Here is a 22,252-nt window from a genome sequence, read left to right on the forward strand (position 1 = left end):
GTATCCTCCTCTTTCATGACAAAATTTCAACATGACCTCGTATCTAGACATTTTTTGATTGATACACTTAAGATTTTTTTATTAAATGATGTTACCATCTTTACATGTATGCACATATATGTTGTGAAAAAAAGAAAAATGCACAACTTTAACTGTAATAAACAGTTGCACTGACATACATGTCCGCAAAGCCAGATTTATTCACATCTAAAAACATCATTTGTGTGTCGAATGACTCCAGAACAGCTGTTAGTTATATCTATTTAATGTTATATTAGAAAATTCAGGGCACAGGCGCTATCTATAGGGGCTGGAAGTGTTGGAAATTGAATTCAACCCAACTTATAATTAGATAATAGCACACCCATCTCGTTATAGAACTGTGCATTTCATCGCTCACTTATGGGGCATGTTGCTGTCAATAAAGAAAGATATCAAAATTAAAGCTACTATTGCTTGGCAGTGATCACTCCTTAAGTATCACTGTGGACAAACTATACTTTAAAAGACAAATGAAAGTAGTTGCAGTTAACAAGGTTTTTATGGGTAAGAACATTCTCGGTCGATATATCGCTAAAAATAGCTTACCGATATCGATAACTATCGACATAAGAACATAATCAATACACATTTTTATGAATTGATCAAAATATTACCGTCATTTAGTGCTGTCACAATACTCGCGTTGGTCAAAATTTGTATCTGCCACTGTAACAAGAACGCTTTAAAATTGATTATCTTTTAAAATCTTTTAACAAACATATTTAACATAAATACATCCTCACCTTTCATGTTATAAGCATTATTTTAGGGTTGGATGAAGTTTAATAATTTTGGGGCTTTTTGGACATCGTTCTCAGCAGTCAACGACTTTCACGTATACACCATTTTTATATCGTGTTACACATCTTTGAATGTAGAGGGCAGCAACATACGGCCATGTGTGCTGCCTTCTACATTAGTTGGTACTTGTTTTTGGTCGATACGATCGAGTGCAGTCACGATGTTTGGATTGTCATGAATATAGCGAAGTGAGATCGTGTTTTGTGGCTGGTAAGTATTTATATTTTGTTGAGATTTTGAAGTATTTTCTGTTGCTGTTCTGTGCATTTTGAGGAAAAATATGTTTTCCGTGATTTTCCGTTTAAAAGCCACTTTCAAAAGGCAGTTTCCATGAATTCTGTCCGTTTTCCACCGTCGCGTAAAATCACTGTCATGTCCCTACATAATAGCAGGTATTATCAACAATGAGATATAGGTTATCAATATCGTTAAGAGGCAAAAAACATGCAATCATCGACAAGAATAGCAAATAAAAAGGTTATCGATAACAGCCCTATCAAACTCTTGAATAACTTACCTCTCAATCTCGGTGACAAAAGGTCGCGACCTTTCTCCCAGCTCAGATCACCTGTGTCGGACGACAGGGGTCTGGAGGGAGGATTGCTGTTACACCTAGACGAAACTTGGCTGCTAACATGGAAATCCTGAAAAGAGATCGGAGAAGAGATATGAAGATTGGTGAATGTTGTTCTTAGTGATCTAGTGCAATATGGGGAAAACTTGAACACCAAAACATACATGCACATGTATACCTAAGACCAGGAGTATACATATAGTAGCATTACTGTACTTAACTTAAGTACTTAAATTCAAACTTTTTGCATTTAAGTGCAAATTTTTTTTATAGGGTTAAACCACTCAGGGAAAGTTATGATATTCAAGATAAACTTACAAATATATTGGGGAGAGGGGGGAGGGTTTAAACATAATACTAAAATTTCCAGTTGCTTGCGTTGGTCAAATCACGCTCAAGGTACGTGCTCTACTGCGTATTAATCACGTTGGCACTGAAGCGTGACGTTTCATGAGGCTTTGCTCCTTGCAAAACGTGTATATCAACTATTCTATTTGCTCCTTGCAAAACGTTAAATAAACAATTCTATTTGTACTTGTTCATGGTTCTTGTGTAGTATTCATATGATTTTCTATAAAATCTCATTTTTCCATTGTAAAAGAGAGCTGTTGCTCGGCTAGCGCCACGAGCGTCTACTGACGGTGTGCGTGTTCTACAAATATACACTATTGTTATTTGCTCCTTGCAAAATGTGTATAAACTATTCCAGCAAAAAATAGATAAATTTTCCAAAGGGCAAATAACTTTCACAGGGATTTTTATTGCTTTCTCTTTATCAATACCAATTAATATGGAACATATAAATGCTTTTACCTTGGATAGCACAAGAATTTGAGGTAGTTCATTATTTCAAAATCTTTTTGCATTGTCTAGACTCCTGTTATCAATATACATGTAGATCTGTCTTTTAAATGTGATATGGGATAAACTATGTTATGTACTCTCCCGAGTGATTCATTACAATTAGTCATGCACATGACATTATGAAACAAATCCACAGTGCATATCGACGCTCACTCACAGCAAATATCATCAAAACAAAACTGATTTGTAAACAAGGGATTGAGTTGCTAAATCCAGGGTGGATTATTAGTCTTGGATACAAGAAGAAATGAAAAGGTAGATAAATGTAATGCTGAGAATAGCAGGTGCTAGAGCAATGTCATTCCAGCATAAGAAAAGAGACTGAACAGGGGGGGGGGGCAGCGCAGGGGGGGGGTTCTTGCTTCCATACAAGAAAATGTGTGAATTCATGAGTACATACAGAACGCTTTCGGCAAAGCCGAGCATGGCAAGATGTTCTGTTTTTATGTTTGGGGGAGGGGGGGTAGTTGCTGAAAATGTAGATGTTAAAGATTTTGATGATTATGGCTCGGTTTGCTGCTAATGATTCAAACAGAAGGATATGAGAAGCCGAGTATGGTAGTTCTCAGACAATGTCATCCCCATAAAAGACTAAAAGAGTTGCTGATGAGTTTTTTTGGGGGGGTGTTGGGAGGGGGTCGCTGAAAATGTTAGATGTTGAAGATTTTAATGATTATGGCTCAGTTTTGGGCATTGGTTCTTTAAAAGTAATCGATTCTGACAGGCGGGTTCCTAGGACTAGTTTAAAACAAGGCACACAGGAAAGCCGCTATGAAAAGACACAAAGTGCCTTTATAACGAAATTCCTGCTAAAAGGTGAGACGCACACTTTTGACAAGGTACCTAAATCATCTAATCATCTACTTAGGCTGTAATTATTGGACTCACCTCTAGTAATGAATCTGCGCTTGACTTGGAATGCCTCTGATCCTTGCCCAGTCCACTATCAGTACTGCTACCTGGTGCGTTATGGTTCTGTTCTATCATAGGGTTAGAGTCCGGAAGAACTGGCTTCTTCCGTTGCCTCTCTAGCGGTCCATCGGATTCACTCCGTCGATAGACATGACTCTGTCCGGACGGACTCTGGCTGTTCTCTTCGTAGCCCTCAGTAGACGCTTCAAGGCTGGGCCACGTCTTTCTCGAGTCAGAGTCGTTTCTAAGAGATGCTGATCTCTTGAATGGTCCAGATTCGTTCTCAGAGTTTCCTAGATTTGGTCTCAAGATTTGAATTTCAATTTTCCCAGCACTGCTTCTTTGTGGTGACCCCCTGGTCAGTTTGGGGTTACTGAAACGTGATTTGATCCGAGAGATTACTTCTCGGGGTGACACCGACTTGGATTCCTTACTATTTTCAGAGATTGTTCTTTGTTCAGGAGATGATTTCTTACTAGAAAAAACAGGAGTTACATTTTCATCAGATTGCTTCCTCCTCGGCGAATCATAACTAAACTTTTTTTGCTTGGCTTCTACAGGACTCCTACCTCTCCTAGAAGATATTGGACTGTACATATCATTTCCTGGAGAATGTTTTGTTTGTTGGACCTGTAAAGAGTTAGGGGACTGAGGTGAACTTGATACACTGTGCTTCGTATCACCATCAGCCAGGATCTCACTGTTGTTTTCAAGGAGAGAGAAACTATGGTTGGCACCTACACCTGGTGAAGATGGAGACGTGGACGATCCTGATTTGGATAGATCCATTAATTCCCGATTGAGCTGGTTCAGCTGAGCAATCAAATGAAAATCAAGGTCCACATCCAATGGTCTCATGCACACTTCCTTCATTTCAAGTCGACCCTCGTTCATGGCAAGGGCCAGGCTCTTCTTGCGCTGCCTGTAGCCGTTAGTCTGCTGATCATCGTTCTCTCCACTGGATGCCTGAGACTGAGACCGCTGCTTCCCGGAGGCATTGAGCCTTGATGCATACTCTCTTGCCTGTGGGGAGAGCGATCTGCGATTATTGTTAGTAGTCCTCGCATGCTTCTCTGTCCTTTGATTGGCTCCACTTACAGAGTCAACAGACACTTGCCTATTTCTTGAAGGTATGCTGGAGACACTACGCACAAATCTAGGAGGACTGTTACCAGATTGCTCTAAAGTCGCATCACCCTCTAGGTCTCTGGACACATCCTCTAAGGCATCCATGTTGGCAACAGATTCACTGATAGGGTCCTCCATAATACTTTCTTGAGGCATTTTACAATCTTTATCACCACAAGATACTTCCTGGCTATCGTCAAAGATATCCACAACAATCAGTTCTGGCTTCATCTGCTTCGGAACGCCATTCCTCCAGTCGTTCCCTCCACCCTCCTCCTGTTGCTGGAGGGATTCTAGTTTCTTCCTCAGCTGCTGTGGCTGAAGGACCCAAGGGTTGAAGTAAGAAGTAGGAGGTGAGACCCTGCCCTGGAATGGAGGTTTACTGCGACTGTTTCTCTTGACTAAGAACTCTCCGGTTAGGAGATGTGGATGCTTGGTGTCCAACGATCTTAGATGATCATCCTCTTCAGGATCTAGTTGAGGCTCCTCACTACCCAGTCCACTTGTGGCCTGAAAGAACAAACATCAACAAGAAAATATTTTGTAAGACAGGAATCAAAGCAGAAGACTTAAACATTTCATCTTACTTCTTAAATATCATTGAGATTTATCTCATCTCTTCTTCATAGAGAATGAAATCATTCTTTGATCATGCTCAACATCAAAATGACCACTTTGTTCTCATCCAGGGCCCTGTTACATAAAACCTACCATTCACCATAACAATGCAATCACTTGTAACTTCCAGTAAAACCTTGCTCCTGATTGGCTGTTGGGCAATGATTCCATGGTAATTACCACTGATAACAAACTTACCATCAATGCCAAGTCAAGGCAAAGGTAACAATGACAATTCCTGCAATACTTCAGACAATGTAAACATGTCAAATAACTTTCAAGATATCTTGTAATTGCATATCACTCACAGTTGAAGCAGCCTTAGAACTTGAAATTAAAAATGTTTACTCGCAACGCTCTGCACTAGGTACAGTCAGACATGAAAGGGCATGAACCCATCGACAATGAAGAACAACAAAAAGCAACTCTAACAGAATGATTTGAAAGGACTCCCACAACTATGCGATTCCTTAGAAGTGTCAAAAAAAGACTTTTGCCTGTAAAACGGTTGAAAGGGGATCCGCAGTGAAGCGACCAGTGTGACGGTTTCAACAACATTATCTGGAAGTAAAATGCCACTTACTGCAGCATTCCTTTCAATGCCAACCCCTCAATCACATAGACATGTCAAGAATTATTCAAAAGAACGTGGATCGCTATGCCAACAGTGACGGAATGTACCCATTTTCAGGGGGTGGCTGGCCTGAAACGATAGCTATCCCCTCAATGCTATCAAACTACAGATTAGATCAGAACGATCTGGGCCGCATATGGAAAACGTGTCAAGTTAATTAAGAGCAAAGTGAGAACATAGATGAACATCTGGGGATTGATAATATTATTGTTCAAGATGGAAAATGAAAGTAGTTGAGTTTTTCTTGCTGTACAAATCCATATTAAGTGATACTTGACCCCTATCTGTACTATTTTAGAATTAGCAAAATATGCCACTGAACACTTTCTTAGAGTGAACTATTCATGAAAGCTATCATTCAATTTCTTAAATAAATAACCAAAAAGACTTCAAATGTTGATTTATTTGCCAAATATGCATACTTGCATATTAAACAGATGTTTTTAAGGATATATATCATTGAAATTCTATCAAAAAATATTGTATAATGTTGTATTCATTTGAAGCTCACATCCAGATGTATCTTTTAAACAAATTATGTTTTTTTCACACTAGGCCTACCTTTTATCAATAATAGCATTAATGCTTTATAACTATTCAATTCAATTCAATTCGTTTATTTTCAATTCCAATAAAAAATATATACAGATAAATGCATGTAAGCATAACAGATTGTAAAACAAACAAAAAAAAAACATTATAAAGATATACATGTAAACATGCTTATGTTAAATAAAGTGATACAGAGATATCAAGAAAAGGATGGAATTGAGGAATACTGCAAAAAAAACATTAAGTTTTTGTCGAGGCAGTAATCCAACGAGAGAAAGTCATAGAATTGAAGAATCAAAACATGTTTTAGAAAGGAAAATGAGAAGAAAATTGAAATACATTAAGAGACATAAATAAATACATTCAAATACAAATAGACAGAACAATAAAAAGAATACAAGATTCCCTTGTAGCCACAAAAACTGGCCCATCAGGCTACGTTAGCTTCAGAAGTAAGACAAGTCATTAGTCAAGACGTAATGAATTCATGCAAGGACGGAGGTAATTGATAGTCAATCATTCAATCATTGCAATATCAACATGGAAAGATAAATTTTTAAAAACCACTCATAACATGATTTCAAATCTCTCTCTTGAAAGCACTAAAGAGAGAAGAGTAAAACAAAACAGACATTTGAACCACAGAAATATGTATTGAGCAACAGGTAACCTCTGATATCATGCGATCTTGCAAGCATCGATACTGCCCAACGACGAGACCTACCTCATTAACTGATGAAAAGCACGATATACAGTATCAATTTAGGTACTTCTCTCTCCAGAAAGACAACACTGTAAATGATAATTCCACATTCCTGATAACCGTGATATAAGGCAGTGATGAGACCCTGTGACTCCTGTGCTACCGATAACACAAGTACAATACAGCCCAATCAAGAGGCTTTACAAACAGGACAATCTTGTTGTTGTTGAACGGACAGATTTCCTAATCAAATTATCCCCGATGCCCCAATTCTCTATGCCAAGCTACCCAGTCAAAGGGTTTCCTTCCTCTGCGCTTATGCAATACTGTGACAGACGCGATAACGATTGGATACGCTCTCCGCAGAAGTGAAATCGTCTTGAAAACTTCGAAAACATTGTTTTGGTGATGTCAGCATATCAAGAATTCTTCTGTAGAATGGAAGCGAAGGTGCGTTCAAGCTATTTTCTAAGCTGGTATCACAGATTGAATCATGAAAACGAGCACTTAAACTTTGTGGTTGCATTCAAGCTATTCTTTGAAACGCTGAAAATTCTTTAGGTCAAGACATGCCACTGCTCACTGCACTTCACGGTTTGACCTAGGAAGTTCATGTCCATTTGGAATGTAAGCTATACAGGCCGATGTTCAAACCAGAATTATAATGTCATAGAATCATTAAGATCTCCCTTGCATTCCTTGATGTTTAGTGTTCAATGTACATTGTTGTTCTCTGGAAGCACATTAGAAAATGCGCACTTTTCGGCACATAACAAGTTTGCATTTCGAAAAGAGGTATCAATTTTTGATCGATACAAAGAAAGTTGATTACATTGATACACAAACTGAGAGACTTATTTTCATACCCATGAAAAAAAAATTGTTTGAACACAGCTTCGTTGTTTTAAAACTTGATGTCTTTGTAAAGTGTGAAAACTTGGGTGAAAAATGGCTGTTTGAATGCAATCCCGAGACATAGGGGAAGGCGGGGTAAGTTGTGACACTTTTTGCATTTTGCATGTTAGAATTGATATGACTAGTACTATTGTAGAAATAAGTACCTTGCCTTTAAATTTGATTCTTGGGAAATGTTTTTCACCTACATATAACTTTCTAACCCCACACTGAAAGTCATCGTGACCTTTGAAAAAAACGATGTCAAATGGCTCAACTTGCCCCATATATGGGGTAAGTTTGAGCCACCTTCTGGGGTAAGTTGAGCCACAAAAACTGTGTACAAAATGTATGAGGTGAGAACCAGCATGTCAATTTTCTGTTTAAAGTCTTTTCACTTGCTAATTCTCTATAAATACTAACATCCTTTAAAAGGAAAAGAACAGTCATGTAAATTTGCTCCGTTCAGCCTGCATTTCAATCGATTTTTATGGTTTGTTTGTTTTTTAAGATACATTACCATAAGAATTACCATGGCTCAACTTGCCCCATGCTGTTTGGCTCAACTTACCCCAGTCCGAACTTAGTGCGATAATTTTGTATCCACACATTTATTATGCATCCATCATATAAAAGACTATAATAAGAATGAAGATCCATACCTGGACTAACAATGTTGTTATCATGTCTTTACTATATTCAAAGACGTGTGTGTGTATAAAGCACTTATCTATTTCACACTCTTTTTTACTTTTTTGGCTGAAATTCATACTTTTCCCTCTAAAAAACTACTTTTTGTTTCAAAATGGAAAACAATGTGGTGGGGTTAGGGGTTATGCTATGGGTCATCAATACATGACACCACCACAATGTCTGACTCATTCATTATTGGCCTGGGGCTGGTGGCTCAACTTGCCCCTATGCTCAACTTACCCCGCCTTCCCCTACTGTGTAAGTGTTATGGCAAAGATGAATAATAGAGCATGTCTCACTGGGTGGGTTTATGGTAAAGCTCATATTTCAATAGTACAACATGACCTGAATAAACAGACGACATTCCAACGTGAACCTGAACAGCGAATGTCAACTCAAAAGTGGAAGTTTATCAACATGATATCGCCATAGCAACTGGGAATAGCTAACCTTTTTTTAACACTAGAGAATACCAAGAAGGTCCAACAGTGCAAACCATGCAGTCTAAAATTTGCCAGATTCATCCCGAAACCTTGTGCCTTCAAAGCAATCATTTTCTTTTTTTTTTTTTCTTGCAATAGTAGTATCACACATCAATTGCGATTAAAGCTCAAATTAATTCCCAAACCTGTGAAGCAAATATTAATAGAATACAAACACAAAAAGACCAAACTGTAAATAATTCACTGAAAAAAAAAATAATGATATACTCTTACCTAGTATACCTTTCAGAATGCATGAAAATATTTTTTTTCTCCTTGGACAATACAAATCTAGGAGAATGAATGGTATATCCAAAGCCAAAAGTTAACCAGATTGGGAAGAGTCACCCTAGATGATGCCCTAGATCTCCTACATGACAACGAACCAATAATATGGCTGACCATGGCAATACAACTGAGAAACTTCCATCTCCATGGACGACATTTCTCAGTCCATGGGCCGACAGGACAACGTTCTTCAAACAGTCGTTGACTCCCTGAAGGCACACGCCCTTATCAAAGGGCTCGCATTGGCTATGATGATAACCCTACAACACAAATACTGTCCACCGACATGTCATGATATGTCAATAAAGGGTGACTTTAAGCAATCACAAAGCGTTGTAATTACACCTATAATTGAGCAATCATCCTTTATTGTGTTGGCTCTCACACAAAAATGCAGTTTGCCAGAGATATGTTTGCACTTTAAAATAATGGGCATTGCTATACAGGAACAGTCTAAATGTTTACTTAAAGACCAAAGTCAGTGTGTTAAAGAAGTTGGCATATTTTTGTAAAAACTCACAAATTCAGAGTCGCGTAAGAATGAACCACAATAAATTTGACTGAACACATCAACACCTCAAAAGAATCCACAGTGTAAACTGTATTCTGGAAAAAACATCATCAGCAAACAGTAAAACATGTAGAACTACATTTAAGAAAATATTTAGAAATTTTATTTATCTGGAGGAAAATTAATATAAAAATAGTTTGATTTCTCAAACGTTAGCAGCAAACCTACAAAAATACATTGGAACTGGAAGAAAAAAATTGTACAAATTTTGCAAATTTGGGGTAAATAACTTTCACTCCCTATATTTTATAACATATTTTATCCAATATTAACTGACAAAATGAAATATGTGTGGTGCAAAAATAACTGTGAATATGGGGGAAAATAAAAATAACACTTTCACATCCTACATTTTAAAAACAAATTTCATCAATGTAACTTTTTAAGGTTTCCATGGCAAAGAAGAATAGTGCAGTAGGAGGTTTCACGGTACACCATGTAAATTTCTTGGCAAGTGTTGGTCCTGAAAAAGAATAAATATTCATGATATTCATGATGATCTACCAATCTAAAGGATACAGATTAAACTGAAAAATAGATAATGATCAAGAAGCTGGTTTTTCGTCAAAATGTATCCCCTTGAAAACAACTTCCGAAAAGAACCTGTTCAACATCATACCTCTATGCTTTCCAGTGTATGACATCCACATAGCTTGAATCCACATGCCTTGAAAGTGTTATAATACATTGAGAATTGGTCGCACATACAACGCACAACCACAAATCTTTCTGATTAAATCCAATTATAAAGTGTCCGTCTCTGGGTACGCATTAGACATGGCTGTCGTCACTTCGTTGGAGAGTGTGATAAACAAAAAAAAGGCTAGAATTGTACATTGGACTTGATTAAATTCAGCTATGCCTCTTTCACCCCCCTTGGAATTGAACTGATTGCAAGTTGAGAGGAGCTGAAGTGTGTGTGGATCTATATAATCGTAGTCTTATTCCTCAACCAAATCAAAACCCCTGTTAAAGGGATGGTGCGGGTCCTTGCAGGTCCCTCTGCCAAAGTACACATACTGAGAGTAAAACTTCCCTAAGTCAAATAATGTCTAAACAAGTAAAAGCAAGTTTTTAAAACGAAAATATGCAAATAACATGAGTCGAATTTCGCTATACAGTCGAGTGTTTCATGAACATTTCTTCGGTGAATGAAAAATACAACCAAAAAAAATCAAACAATGGATGGATGGATGGATGGACGTATGCAGACAGACGGACGAACGGATGGATGAAAAATGAATGAATGAACAAATAACCTTATAGTAACGGATGTATGAACGAACAAACAAATGAATGAATTAATTAATTAATGATTGAATGAATGAAAGAATGAATGAATGAATGAATGAATGAACAAACAAATAATACGAACGACTGTACGAACGAACAAACAAATGACTTAATTAATTAATGATTGAATGAATGAATGGATGAACGAATGAATGATGTGCAAATTTATGAATATAGGAAAAAAAACAAAGAAAGAATATGAAAAGAGGTGTAACCAAAGAACAGTGTTTATAAGTTCTCTGTAATAAGACTAGCCATTATTTTGCCTGACTACCGAGTGCACACAGTAGCAAGTACACATCGTATCCCTGGATTCAAGAGGAAGATGATTCAACCTATCTTAATCAGGTGTAATTAACCCACTAACGATACTCGTTGACCTGCCTACATTTAGTAGGTAAAAATATTGCAAAATATTCACTCAGAACTAAGAAGGGTCTTTGAAGAGGGACAACTTAATAAATCTGAATTTTGAGATCGAATCCATGCTGAGAAAAAGTGTTTGCACTGTTTATCCTTTCATCATTTTATATCATTAAAATCTTATGGATCAGTAGAATAGTAATAATATTCACTTACTTCATATCACATAGCACAGAGGTATATAAGCATATCCTCATATGCCCTCGTCCCTATAATATGCACATTTGAAACAATAAGTTCATAAAATTGCAAAGAAAATGAAGAGTGTTGGGCACTAAGACTTTAAGTTCATTATATTTTTTTCACCAATTGGATTAATGTAGAAGCATACAGATTAAAATGTTATAATAATTTGGTATTAGACCGTATTGGGCATGATTCATGCCAATAGCAATAATCAATATATTATATTGGTAATGTAATTGATGCAGAAGAAAAACAATAAATACAACTCAAAACAAATCAAAATTATGACAACTGGGGTAACAAAACTGTGATTAAAAACTTTCAAGCAGATATTGTGCTATTGTGTCTTTGTTACAGAGCAAATCGCCCAGGATCTTGTGACATTGTGGTCCATAGGTCGACATATACCTACATGTATATACCTCTAACCATCGAGCACCTAAACAGACGGAGTATGCATTCCGACACGTTGTTTGATAGGAGCAGATTGTGTTGAGGGGAAACCGACCTGACATGTGCCAATCTAATTCGACAGGAAGAGACATCAGGATACAATTCATTACCAAACTATTTCGAAAATGGTACGGCTTTCCAAATTCAATCCTCGCCGTCTATCGCACAGCTCCAAAGCCCTTTAAAATCTCCGGGAGCAGTGGGAAAACACAAATATACGAGCTCGCAAGAGTTTCCGCCGTGCCAAGCTTTTTACAAGAGCGACTGAGAGTTGCCCTTGTAGGCCTCAGTTCTTCAGATCGACTTCTTTACATTAATACAGTACGTGTTTTTAGAGAACTTCAAAACAAAGAGAACAACAATGGGACTTGGCCAAGTGGCACTAATTGACACCTGCTTAAGTAGGTTTCCCCTCCAAGAAGAAAGGCAAAATCTATCGAATTTCAAGCAACATTGAATAACATTCATATAAATGTAAATTTGCTTCTAATAACCCAAGCTCGGCTTTCACTTTCATGAAGTAGTAGTACTTTAAACAACTTGTTAAAAGTTTAAACAACTTAAAATCTTAAAGAACTTGCTTAAAAGGTTAAACGACAGTTGTAACAGTGACAGGCTTAAACATATGCACAGTAAAAAATGCTGTTTTAAATTTAAAATTACAGTGGTTGTTTAAACAGTTTAAACAAGTGTTAAAAAAAATTAATTTGTCATATTCAATTCTCAATAAATTGAGCTTAGTTGTTTAAAATGTTGAACAACTGTAAGGCTCATATATTTAACGCTAACAGCGTTGTATAAAATTTTAAACAACACTTTCACAGGGATGAGTGCAGACTTTGTGGAAGACACAACAAATCTTAAACCTTTTAAGAAAAAATATACATTTCTATCATTACCAAATCATTACTCATATTGGATCTTCCGAAAGCTCACTTAGATCTTGTTAATTCATTTAAATCTTGGTAATTCTCATGTGAAAGTCTAAGTAGCAAGTCAACAAGATGACTACATCCAACATGGACCTTAGTCATGACCACAATGAAATAAAATAAATCACGTATGGACAATAATTGCAATTCATGATCTTGATTGGGAAATGAAACAACTGTTCTGCATTTGGACGTATCATGAAGACAAGAATTTCCTCATTTTGGCAGGATTTGAGGGATTATTAAAAGAAAACTTAAAATATATAATGAGAACATTTAATTATTACTTCTTATGAGGAACCATGTCTACAAGAACATTATTGCTTATAAGGAGAGCCCTCCTTCTGCAATTATTCAATGTTCCATGGATGAACTGTGACTAATATAGAGGCCTACATGGATATACATGTATATGGTAAACTTGACCTTGCCATTGCATTTTTTAAAACGGAATGAATAAAGGTTTCAACAAAAAAATGTTTGGAGAGAGGGCACTTTGTGAGAGGCCCATCCCTCTATGTACACACAGCACACAAACAATAAAAATGTTTGATTTTCATGTTCTGGATAATGCTTCATCTTGGTCTGTGTGCCTATCTTAGCATGAATGATCATTCCTTTAATTTCATAACCTTAACCATTTTCTTACAATTTTATTTTAAATATATATCCCCTTGATCACAAAGACAAAGTAAGAGATTATTTCAAGAATGTCTCCCTTCTTGCGAAAATAAAAATACAGTGATAACCTAAACATTGATCCAGTTTTCAAGTTCTTTTAAGAGAAAGTGCAAATAGAGGACATCATCAGCTTCCTCTATTTTTTTTTCTTCATATATTGTGTTTTTTTTTATTTTACATATATCCTTTTGCTAAACTTATAGTCACTGGAGTAAATCTTTCAGAAGCAAGGATAACTTTGCCCCCAAACGCTCCCCCTCCCTAGTCTGCTGTGCAAACCCTTCACTCGACGAAAAAATGGTCTGAATTGCAGCCTACTCATGCCTCGTGGCCTTTGCCTTGTGTACTGAAGGCCCTCTCGCTCAGGATTGAAACAGCACGATTTTTTATGTGCTAGTCTTTGCATAGAGACACACTTGTTGATCAAAGTTTCAATCAGGGTCTGCGCCTATAGACTACCCCCTCCGAGTAATTCAATGCAACAGAAGTTGGCACTTGTTGATTAGTCTGCTGTGCAAACCCTTCACACGAAATAAGGGGTCTGAATGCGCAGCCTGTGTTAGTCTTGTGTGAAGACCCGCTTGTTGGTCAAAATTTCAATCCCGTCTGTGTCTGCAGACTAATTGTTGACCCTAAAAAAGAACACACACACAGTAAGCTCACTCCTTTATCATACTCAAAGATGAATACTTGAGAGCTTTGATCTACTTACTTTTCAGGAATAATCCTAATCAGCCTTTAATTTGACACCTCATTAATTACACATCATTGAAAACTGGTGTCATTCACTTTTGTTATGCCCTTTTTTATTCTTATAAATCAGAGTACAAAAATGAAAAGATTTTACTCACAAAAAAAATTTTGGTTTCAGAAGCCATTTTTTCTTTTTAACAAGCAGCCGCTGCAACTGCGCCGAAAAGTAAGTCGCGCAACAACTTCGAGCGAGGCACTTGCGGGTCGCCTAGCCATTCCAGTGCGAAAAGTCCTGAGCCCGGTCCAAAGGGCCCTTCGGAAATCTTCATCCGTAAGCTTCATTCCCATCTCGACCAACAAAAGCTGTTACAAGTATTCGTTCATTCCAAGAACCATCCCAGACTGGAACTCCCTCACACCCCCAACCATCGAAATCAAGAACATAGAAACCTTCAAGCGAAACATACTTCAAATCTATACAAAGCAAAGCAAAGACTAAAAAAGCATCTTCTCTCTCCACGCCATTAACATCTGCGCACTTCCTGCCCGGTTGGCTCCCATTGTGGGGCGTTGGGCAGTATACCTAAAGAAGTAGAAGAACAACATGGATTGAGTGAAAATTATTAATATTTTTCAGGAGAATCTTTAAAAAAGTACATTACAAAAAATTTTGTATGAAGCAACATTGCAATTATTACGTTTTGAATTACGACTTTCTCTTCAAGATCACAATAAAGTTAAAGTCATCGGAGAAAACAAATGATTTTTATAAGAATTTTTGCTTCAACAGTACAATACTATTGTGAAGAGTATAGGCCTACAGGATCATAGGATCCCAGAGTCTGTGAATAAGACTATAACACAATCATGGAAAGACTGAAAATCTATCTCCTAAGCATTCTAGCCTTGTCCCTTGACTTTAGGCATGAATAAATAAAGAATTCAATTTCTATTCATGAGGTAACAGTAGAAAAGATACGATTAGAAAGCTAATATAGACAAAAGGAGCGGATTACTTTGAGAAACTGTGAGGAATGGTATCATTTGAGCATGTGCAGTACGGTGATACCTTTATACTTTACCGTATTTGTCTACACACAGTAAAAACACTATTAAGAATTTCTTATACAGTGCTGTTTTCTATGGACCTTGCAGTAATTGTTCAACAGTTTTAACAACCATACTTAATTTGTTGAGAATTAAACAATGAAAATTAAATTTTATCGTTCAATATTTCTAACACTTGTCAAAACTGTTTAAACGACTACTGTAAGGTACATAGTGAATACATGTAACCTTATATTTAAATAAAAAAATTAAACAACATTTTTACTGCCTTGAGTCTAAAAAATGAAAGTGTGGAAAATGCTGTCACCTTATAATAGCCTACAGACCTATTATTCTTCCTGAATAACATGAAAATGTCACTCTCTAATATTTCCCCAACATAGATGAGGTGTCCCTTTAATTCAATCTTCAATCAGACAAAACTGGTACGCAAAAGATTTCATGCAATACCTCTGAAGAACTGAACCGGTAAACAAGTACCATTTTCCTTCCCTAACCTCCATTTTCTTCATATTCAAGAGCAATCCTTGTAGGAAATTGCAAATTCCTTCCCTAAGCCCAAAAGCAAAGTTACTACACCTTTTGATATAAAATACCAAATTCCTTCCAAAAGCCCAAAAGCAAAGTTATTACACTTTTTGTTATGCTCACAAGATATTAATAATAAAACCTAGTGATAACATTGCCAAGAAAAATAATGGCAATTTGCTGAATTCAATTTCAGCAAAATAAACTGGTTTTCCTACATAACCTGTCATGCCATATGTTTATTTAGTATTCAGATTTATAACATTACTTGGGGTGCTTTTATAAGGAAAGGGGTAACATTGGAATCTTATTAGGTCACGGCTAAAGTTAAATTGAATTTTCAAGATTGCGTTTAAACACAAAAAAAGATCAAGGAGGGTTTCAGAAGAGAGGGAAAAACGAAATGGTTCTTGAAATTGTCGGGCAATAATTTTCCATTTGACTATACTAGTCACTGATAAATAATTTTGTGAAATAAGCCTTTAAACTACGAGGCCTGTATTTTGAATTTACATATTAACATGAAATATACTCTGAATATGCAACCTGATTATATATATATAGAGAGAGAGAGGCCTATACTTTCTATTGACCACCACTGCATCAAATCTATATTAATTAGCCTACACATTCATGCAGTTGATTTTTCATGGGTATATTCTGTAATTAATATAAGCACAGGAATGTATATATAATGAATATAAATCAATGAATACTGTCAGTATATTTGGTGTTCTAATGCAACAGCTCTTTTTGCATTCTTAGAACACACACCAGTAAGTTTGCGCACAGATCGATGTTAATGTACAAGATGGCGGCAACAAATACAAATTGTTGTGGTTATCAATTTCAACCCCCCTGGTGCAGTTCAACCTGTAGGCCTTGGCTTGTGGGTAAACCTATTAAAAAGTTTTTTGTTGATAATCAATAATTAGCCCCCTCTCAAACACCTTCCATTCTAAGAACCTTGAAATTCCAAGAGATCATCCAGAATACCACCAATGACCAACAACACTCTTTCTATCAACCTCCTCTGACAAAAAGATGTTGCTCCAGAACAATAGAGGTTGTTTAACAGTGTCATTACACCACCCTTAACAACTGATAATCCCCCAAAGATCCCCTACAATGGAAGGGTGGCCTCTAATAAGAACACCAGCAAAAATAAATCCATAATTGATTTCTATTCTGAATGGGTGTATATATACTTCTCAAGACTCAGGAGAGGAGGGGGGGCTTGGCTTCTTTTGTTGTGGGGTAATAAAAGATTTGAAAGAAGTTGATGCAATGCCCCGGTGTGTTTGCAAACAGAACAGTAGGATACTTTCTTAATTTCTATGGGTGCATTAACTCTACATGTGTGATGACAAGGGCAGGCATGAAACACTGAAATTATCACACAATATTGAATTTTGAAAGAAAAAAAGGAAGGTTCACCACCAGGGCTGTTAATCCAAAGGCTGCTGAAGTCAATGCAAGGTATCTGTATCTCATAGATAGAGAGTGACAAATGCTGGTTAAATCCCAAATCTTTCAACTGAGTATAAAGTAAAGAATCATATTGATCAGGATTACCATAATCAATTTTAGTATAAAGAATGTGTTTTTCAAACTGTATTTTGACAACAAATTTCTTATCAAACTTAATAGCAACTGATGGTGTGTGTTAGTCAAAATCAGGAAGTTTAAAATTTGACTAACGGCGCTATTACTTAACTCATCCGACCCACCTCTGTGTAATGACAACAGCCTAAACTTTGATGAAGTATTCTCCTAGCCTTGACACTGTCCCAAACGAGGGTTGTACATAAAGCAAATGCAATACCAATCCATTTGAATCCATGCTGTATATCAAATCTTACCTTTTAAATACAATCCAAGAGCTGTATTATACCATATCCATGACAGATAGGCCAATCCTTAAGAGAGTACCTTTGGCAGAACTGAGAGCCAATCTGAAGGAACACTGAATATATATATCTATGTCACAAAGAAATTGTTCAAATTTAATGTGCCTACGAACAAACTGAATGTACCTATTCAGTCCAAGTTGTCCTACTTTACACAGGTGCCTGGTACTGTCAACATCAAATAAACCAAATCGGATTTCTCTCTCACATCATGTGATGCATCAGAATAGGATTGACTGATCAGGACCCCGAGCTGCGATCGTTCCGATCAACCACAAGTATGGAAGGCCTGAGCAACGTCAACATCAAAACTGCATTGTTTGTTCAAAATATTTTCCAGATACGATGCATATTTATGCATTCATTGTTTTCTTGAAAATGCAGTGAGCCTCTCTTTATTTACAAAGGACATTGCGCAAATTTCCTGTAGTAGAAATTATGACATTGATGGATTTCCATATAGCTGAAGTTGATCCAATCTATCGTAATTCTTTGTAAGACAGGGGCCCAGGACCCTGTTACACAGAGCTTAATGATTGATCATGGGGTTGATTTCTGTAATTGATTGCAATGATTATTGTGTATGATCAATGATAGACATAAGCACTAAGATCAATTGCTAAGCTTTGTGATATGTACCCCTGGAGTCCATTCATAAATGCCTTGACTGGAAACCCCAGCGTGGTCCACCACGAAGATACAAACAAAAACACATTTTCCTTTGATGTTTTGATGATTTGAGAATACCACCACTGGAGGAATACCATGCTTTTGAATGTTCCACAAGCCCTAAATGCAAACCTTTAGAATATTAACCCAATACCCGATGGAAACAAAACAAGGAGGTAAACATCAGCTTTTCTCTGATGTTTTGATGATTTGAGAAAAACAATGCAGTTGCCTTTCAACTTTCCACAAAAGAAATTAACACCTCAATAGAAACATTCAAAGTACCATCTTGTATACCAGGAGAGAAAAGTTTTGAAATACCCATCAGTTTTCCCAAAATGATGAGAAAAAAGGCATCAATATATAACATGTATGCAAGAGTACATACCTTTCAACTTTCCACTCATTGCAAGCCTCATGGTCTCCAGAATATCCTTGTTCTGCGTTTTGGCACAGAACTTTCAAAATGCTTGGAGAATCTGCAATTCCTAATAAGATTTGAGGGTGCAAGGAGACAAGTCATGCCTCTAATCTTAAAGTTATGAAATCATAGAAGAATTAAGTTCATAAAGAGGTATAAAGGTGCAATAATAGGAGTTATATCCATGAAATCTCGAGATAATAGGGCGAGTCCTCTTCACATCATGGTTCAAAAGTGCAATAGTACAAGCTATTTCTCCATGAAATCTCAAGATATTATGGAGAATCCTCTTCACATCATGGCTCAAAGGTACAATAGTAACAGTTATTTCTCCATGAAATCTCAAGATAACATGGAGACTCCCCCTCACATCGTGTTTCAAAGGTGCAATGGTACGAGTTATTACACCATTCAGAAAAGTTTTGAAATTGGATAATTCACAACATACCATGGACTGCAGAGGCAAGCGTACAAGTCGTATCTCCAAAGACAATTCCCTACTGCAATCATGGACGATCACCATAAATCAAATCCAATATTGAAAAGTGGACAAACACTAGAAAGAAGGAAGCAGACTGGAAGTCCGCACTGATCAAACGTCTACCAATCAATTAGAAGGTTCTACCCCAATCCAGAGGTATCCGTAGCCGATCCTTCTCGTCCCCCACGGAGGGCCATTCTTCGGAACCATTCAAGTCTGGAGTTCAGGTTGCAGAGAGAGAAGGGAGTCTTTGATACAGGGAGATGAATAGTAGTCTAGGCTTTCAAACACACCCGGGTCACCCACAATAGAAGAAGTTCTTCAGACCTGATGATCAAAGTTTGCACTCACACAAGCCTGTACCAGATAAAGTTCTTATACTATAGAGCTCTATAAACCCTGAAACAAGACTCACATTCTTAAAGGAATTTAATTAGAGAGATCTAAGCATTCTTTTCTCGCTACAGGTATCCCTGCATCTTCAGCAAAATCCCAAAGATTTAAACTCACAACTAAACTCAAATTAGATATTGCTGGTTATTTTCTTCAAGGGAGTGACTTGCATTCACACTGCCCCCTAAATCAGTATTCACCTAATGTAATCAGGTGAATGAGAAAGCTTCTTGAGATGCTGGAAGATGAAAAGTAGTAGTCTACTCTCAAACAAAAGTATCATATTGAAATTGATATTATCTGGGTCCTTCAAGAACCTCTTGTAGTCAGGCAGATAAAATGTTGTAATGAAAACGGGAGGAAGCTCAAATACTGGTAACTATGGTCTATCTATATACAGATATTTGGAGATTAACAGTCAATTATTATTCCATAATTTTCATAAGCACAATACATTCTAAATAAAAAGACACCCAAGTCCACTGTTTATACACATACATCTATAAGTGTAAATATTAAATATCCAGAATATTATTCATTTGCATGAAATACTGGTAACTATGGTCTATCTATATACAGATATTTGGAGATTAACAGTCAATTATTATTCCATAATTTTCATAAGCACAATACATTCTAAATAAAAAGACACCCAAGTCCACTGTTTATACACATACATCTATAAGTGTAAATATGAAATATCCAGAATATTATTCATTTGCATGAAATAAAAATATGATCCCTATTCCCTGTCGCTTCTGAACATTCAAAGAAAGAAAAGACTACACAACCAACAATAATTTGGATTTAAAATGCATTCTCTTATCCAACAATGGTCATGTTTGATTAGGGTCTGATAATGCAGACTAAACCCTAGCCTGGGATTGGGTCAAAGTTTGAATGGGTGTATACAAGCACAGGCCATTAGCAGGGGTTTATAATGTCATTCCAGACACATTTAGCTTTGTCATAGCTGTATAGCCTGATTGAAGACTTCAAGTGGGTAAATGAAAAGCCATTAAGGTGAGGTCTTTGAGGGGCAATTGCCCATGAAAACTTAGAAATTGAATCAAATAAGATGGAAAATAGCAAAAGACATAATGGTGCGTATCACTTACAAGCTTGCTAATGATACCCCAAATGAAATGACAGCAATAGGACAATAACAAGATGAATAATGAATACCACCATTTTCAGCACAGTTTTATCCATGTTTTTTAGGAAATCTGTTGCAATTGCCCATGAAAACTTAGAAAATCAAAGAAAAGGGAAAATAGCGATGTACAAAATGGTCCGAATCACTTACACGCTTGCTTATGATCCCAAAAGCAATGACAGCAATGGAGTAATAATGAGATAAATACCGCCATTTACATCCAATCTTTTCAACATTTTATAAGGAAATCTATCGAGACAATCACAATAAATGCTCAGACAGGCGAAAATCCTTTTAACACATTGTAGAGTCCTTGAGAAAATGTTATGAACACTAGTTGATTTGCCTTGGAACAGGGCATTAAACATTGACACGACTGCTAATCTGGTTCAATATTATTGTCCCTCATTCTATGCTTTTGTGTGGATACCGACTTTCATCAGAGGTATGTCTTTGTGTCAATGGGCATGGCAGTACACAGCGGGAGACAGGGAAGGCAGTTGCCCCCCCCCACAGATTTTGAAAACCTACCTTTTTTTTACTAAAATTTTTACAAAAAAATTCCGGAAGGGGGCGTGGCTTGATGCGTAAAAACTTTTGAAAAAACTTGAAAGGAAGTGACCGAGCATTTTTGTCATTAGGGCACTTTTGTATTTTCTGAAGTAAAATTGTTGGATTACAAGCACACTTATGGTGGACTTTGTGAAAATTTTCAGTTGATAAATGAAAGGTTTTCAAATTTATAGGGTGGACTGCCCCCCCCCACCGATACCACCATAAATAAGACTTATGTTATAGCTTCATATACCTCACTGCATTAATGCATCGAAGGTAAGGTTAGGAATGGTAGGGGAGGGCACACAGAGTGGAAATATTAATTATGCAAAAAGCCAGCGAGACTCTAAATATAAATAAGACCATATGTTGACCATCCATTCGGGTCAGAAGACAGAAAACACCTGAGGATATTGAAATGCTATCTGCTCAAGGAAGATATTTGGCCAAATCGTTGTTTCGGGAACCACTCGTCGATTTGTATACGCGCACTTGTGTACAAAGTGAATGGAGGTGGAAATAGGGAACCGTGCGTGCGACTGAATAAAGTGCTGCTGTATGAAGTGAATGGTGGTTCCCAATATCACGATAATGCCAGATATTTTTTTAACTGCATTATCCAACTGGGGTAGTTAAGATGTCAAAGGAAAAAAA

General features: G+C 36.9%; 1 protein-coding gene across 1 annotated transcript in view; it reads right to left on the bottom strand.

Moving 5' to 3' along the window:
* The window catches only part of LOC121429428, a 45,781-nt gene extending 35,137 nt beyond the window's left edge, over positions 1–10,644 (bottom strand). The window contains 3 exon segments of the mRNA XM_041626413.1: positions 1,361–1,487; positions 3,170–4,831; positions 10,376–10,644. Of these exon segments, the coding sequence (XP_041482347.1) occupies positions 1,361–1,487; positions 3,170–4,831; positions 10,376–10,462 (1,876 nt within the window). The 5' untranslated portion in view covers positions 10,463–10,644.
* Positions 10,645–22,252: the final 11,608 nt, after the last annotated feature.

Source organism: Lytechinus variegatus, chromosome 16, assembly GCF_018143015.1.
Source record: "Lytechinus variegatus isolate NC3 chromosome 16, Lvar_3.0, whole genome shotgun sequence".
Classification (NCBI taxonomy): domain Eukaryota; kingdom Metazoa; phylum Echinodermata; class Echinoidea; order Temnopleuroida; family Toxopneustidae; genus Lytechinus; species Lytechinus variegatus.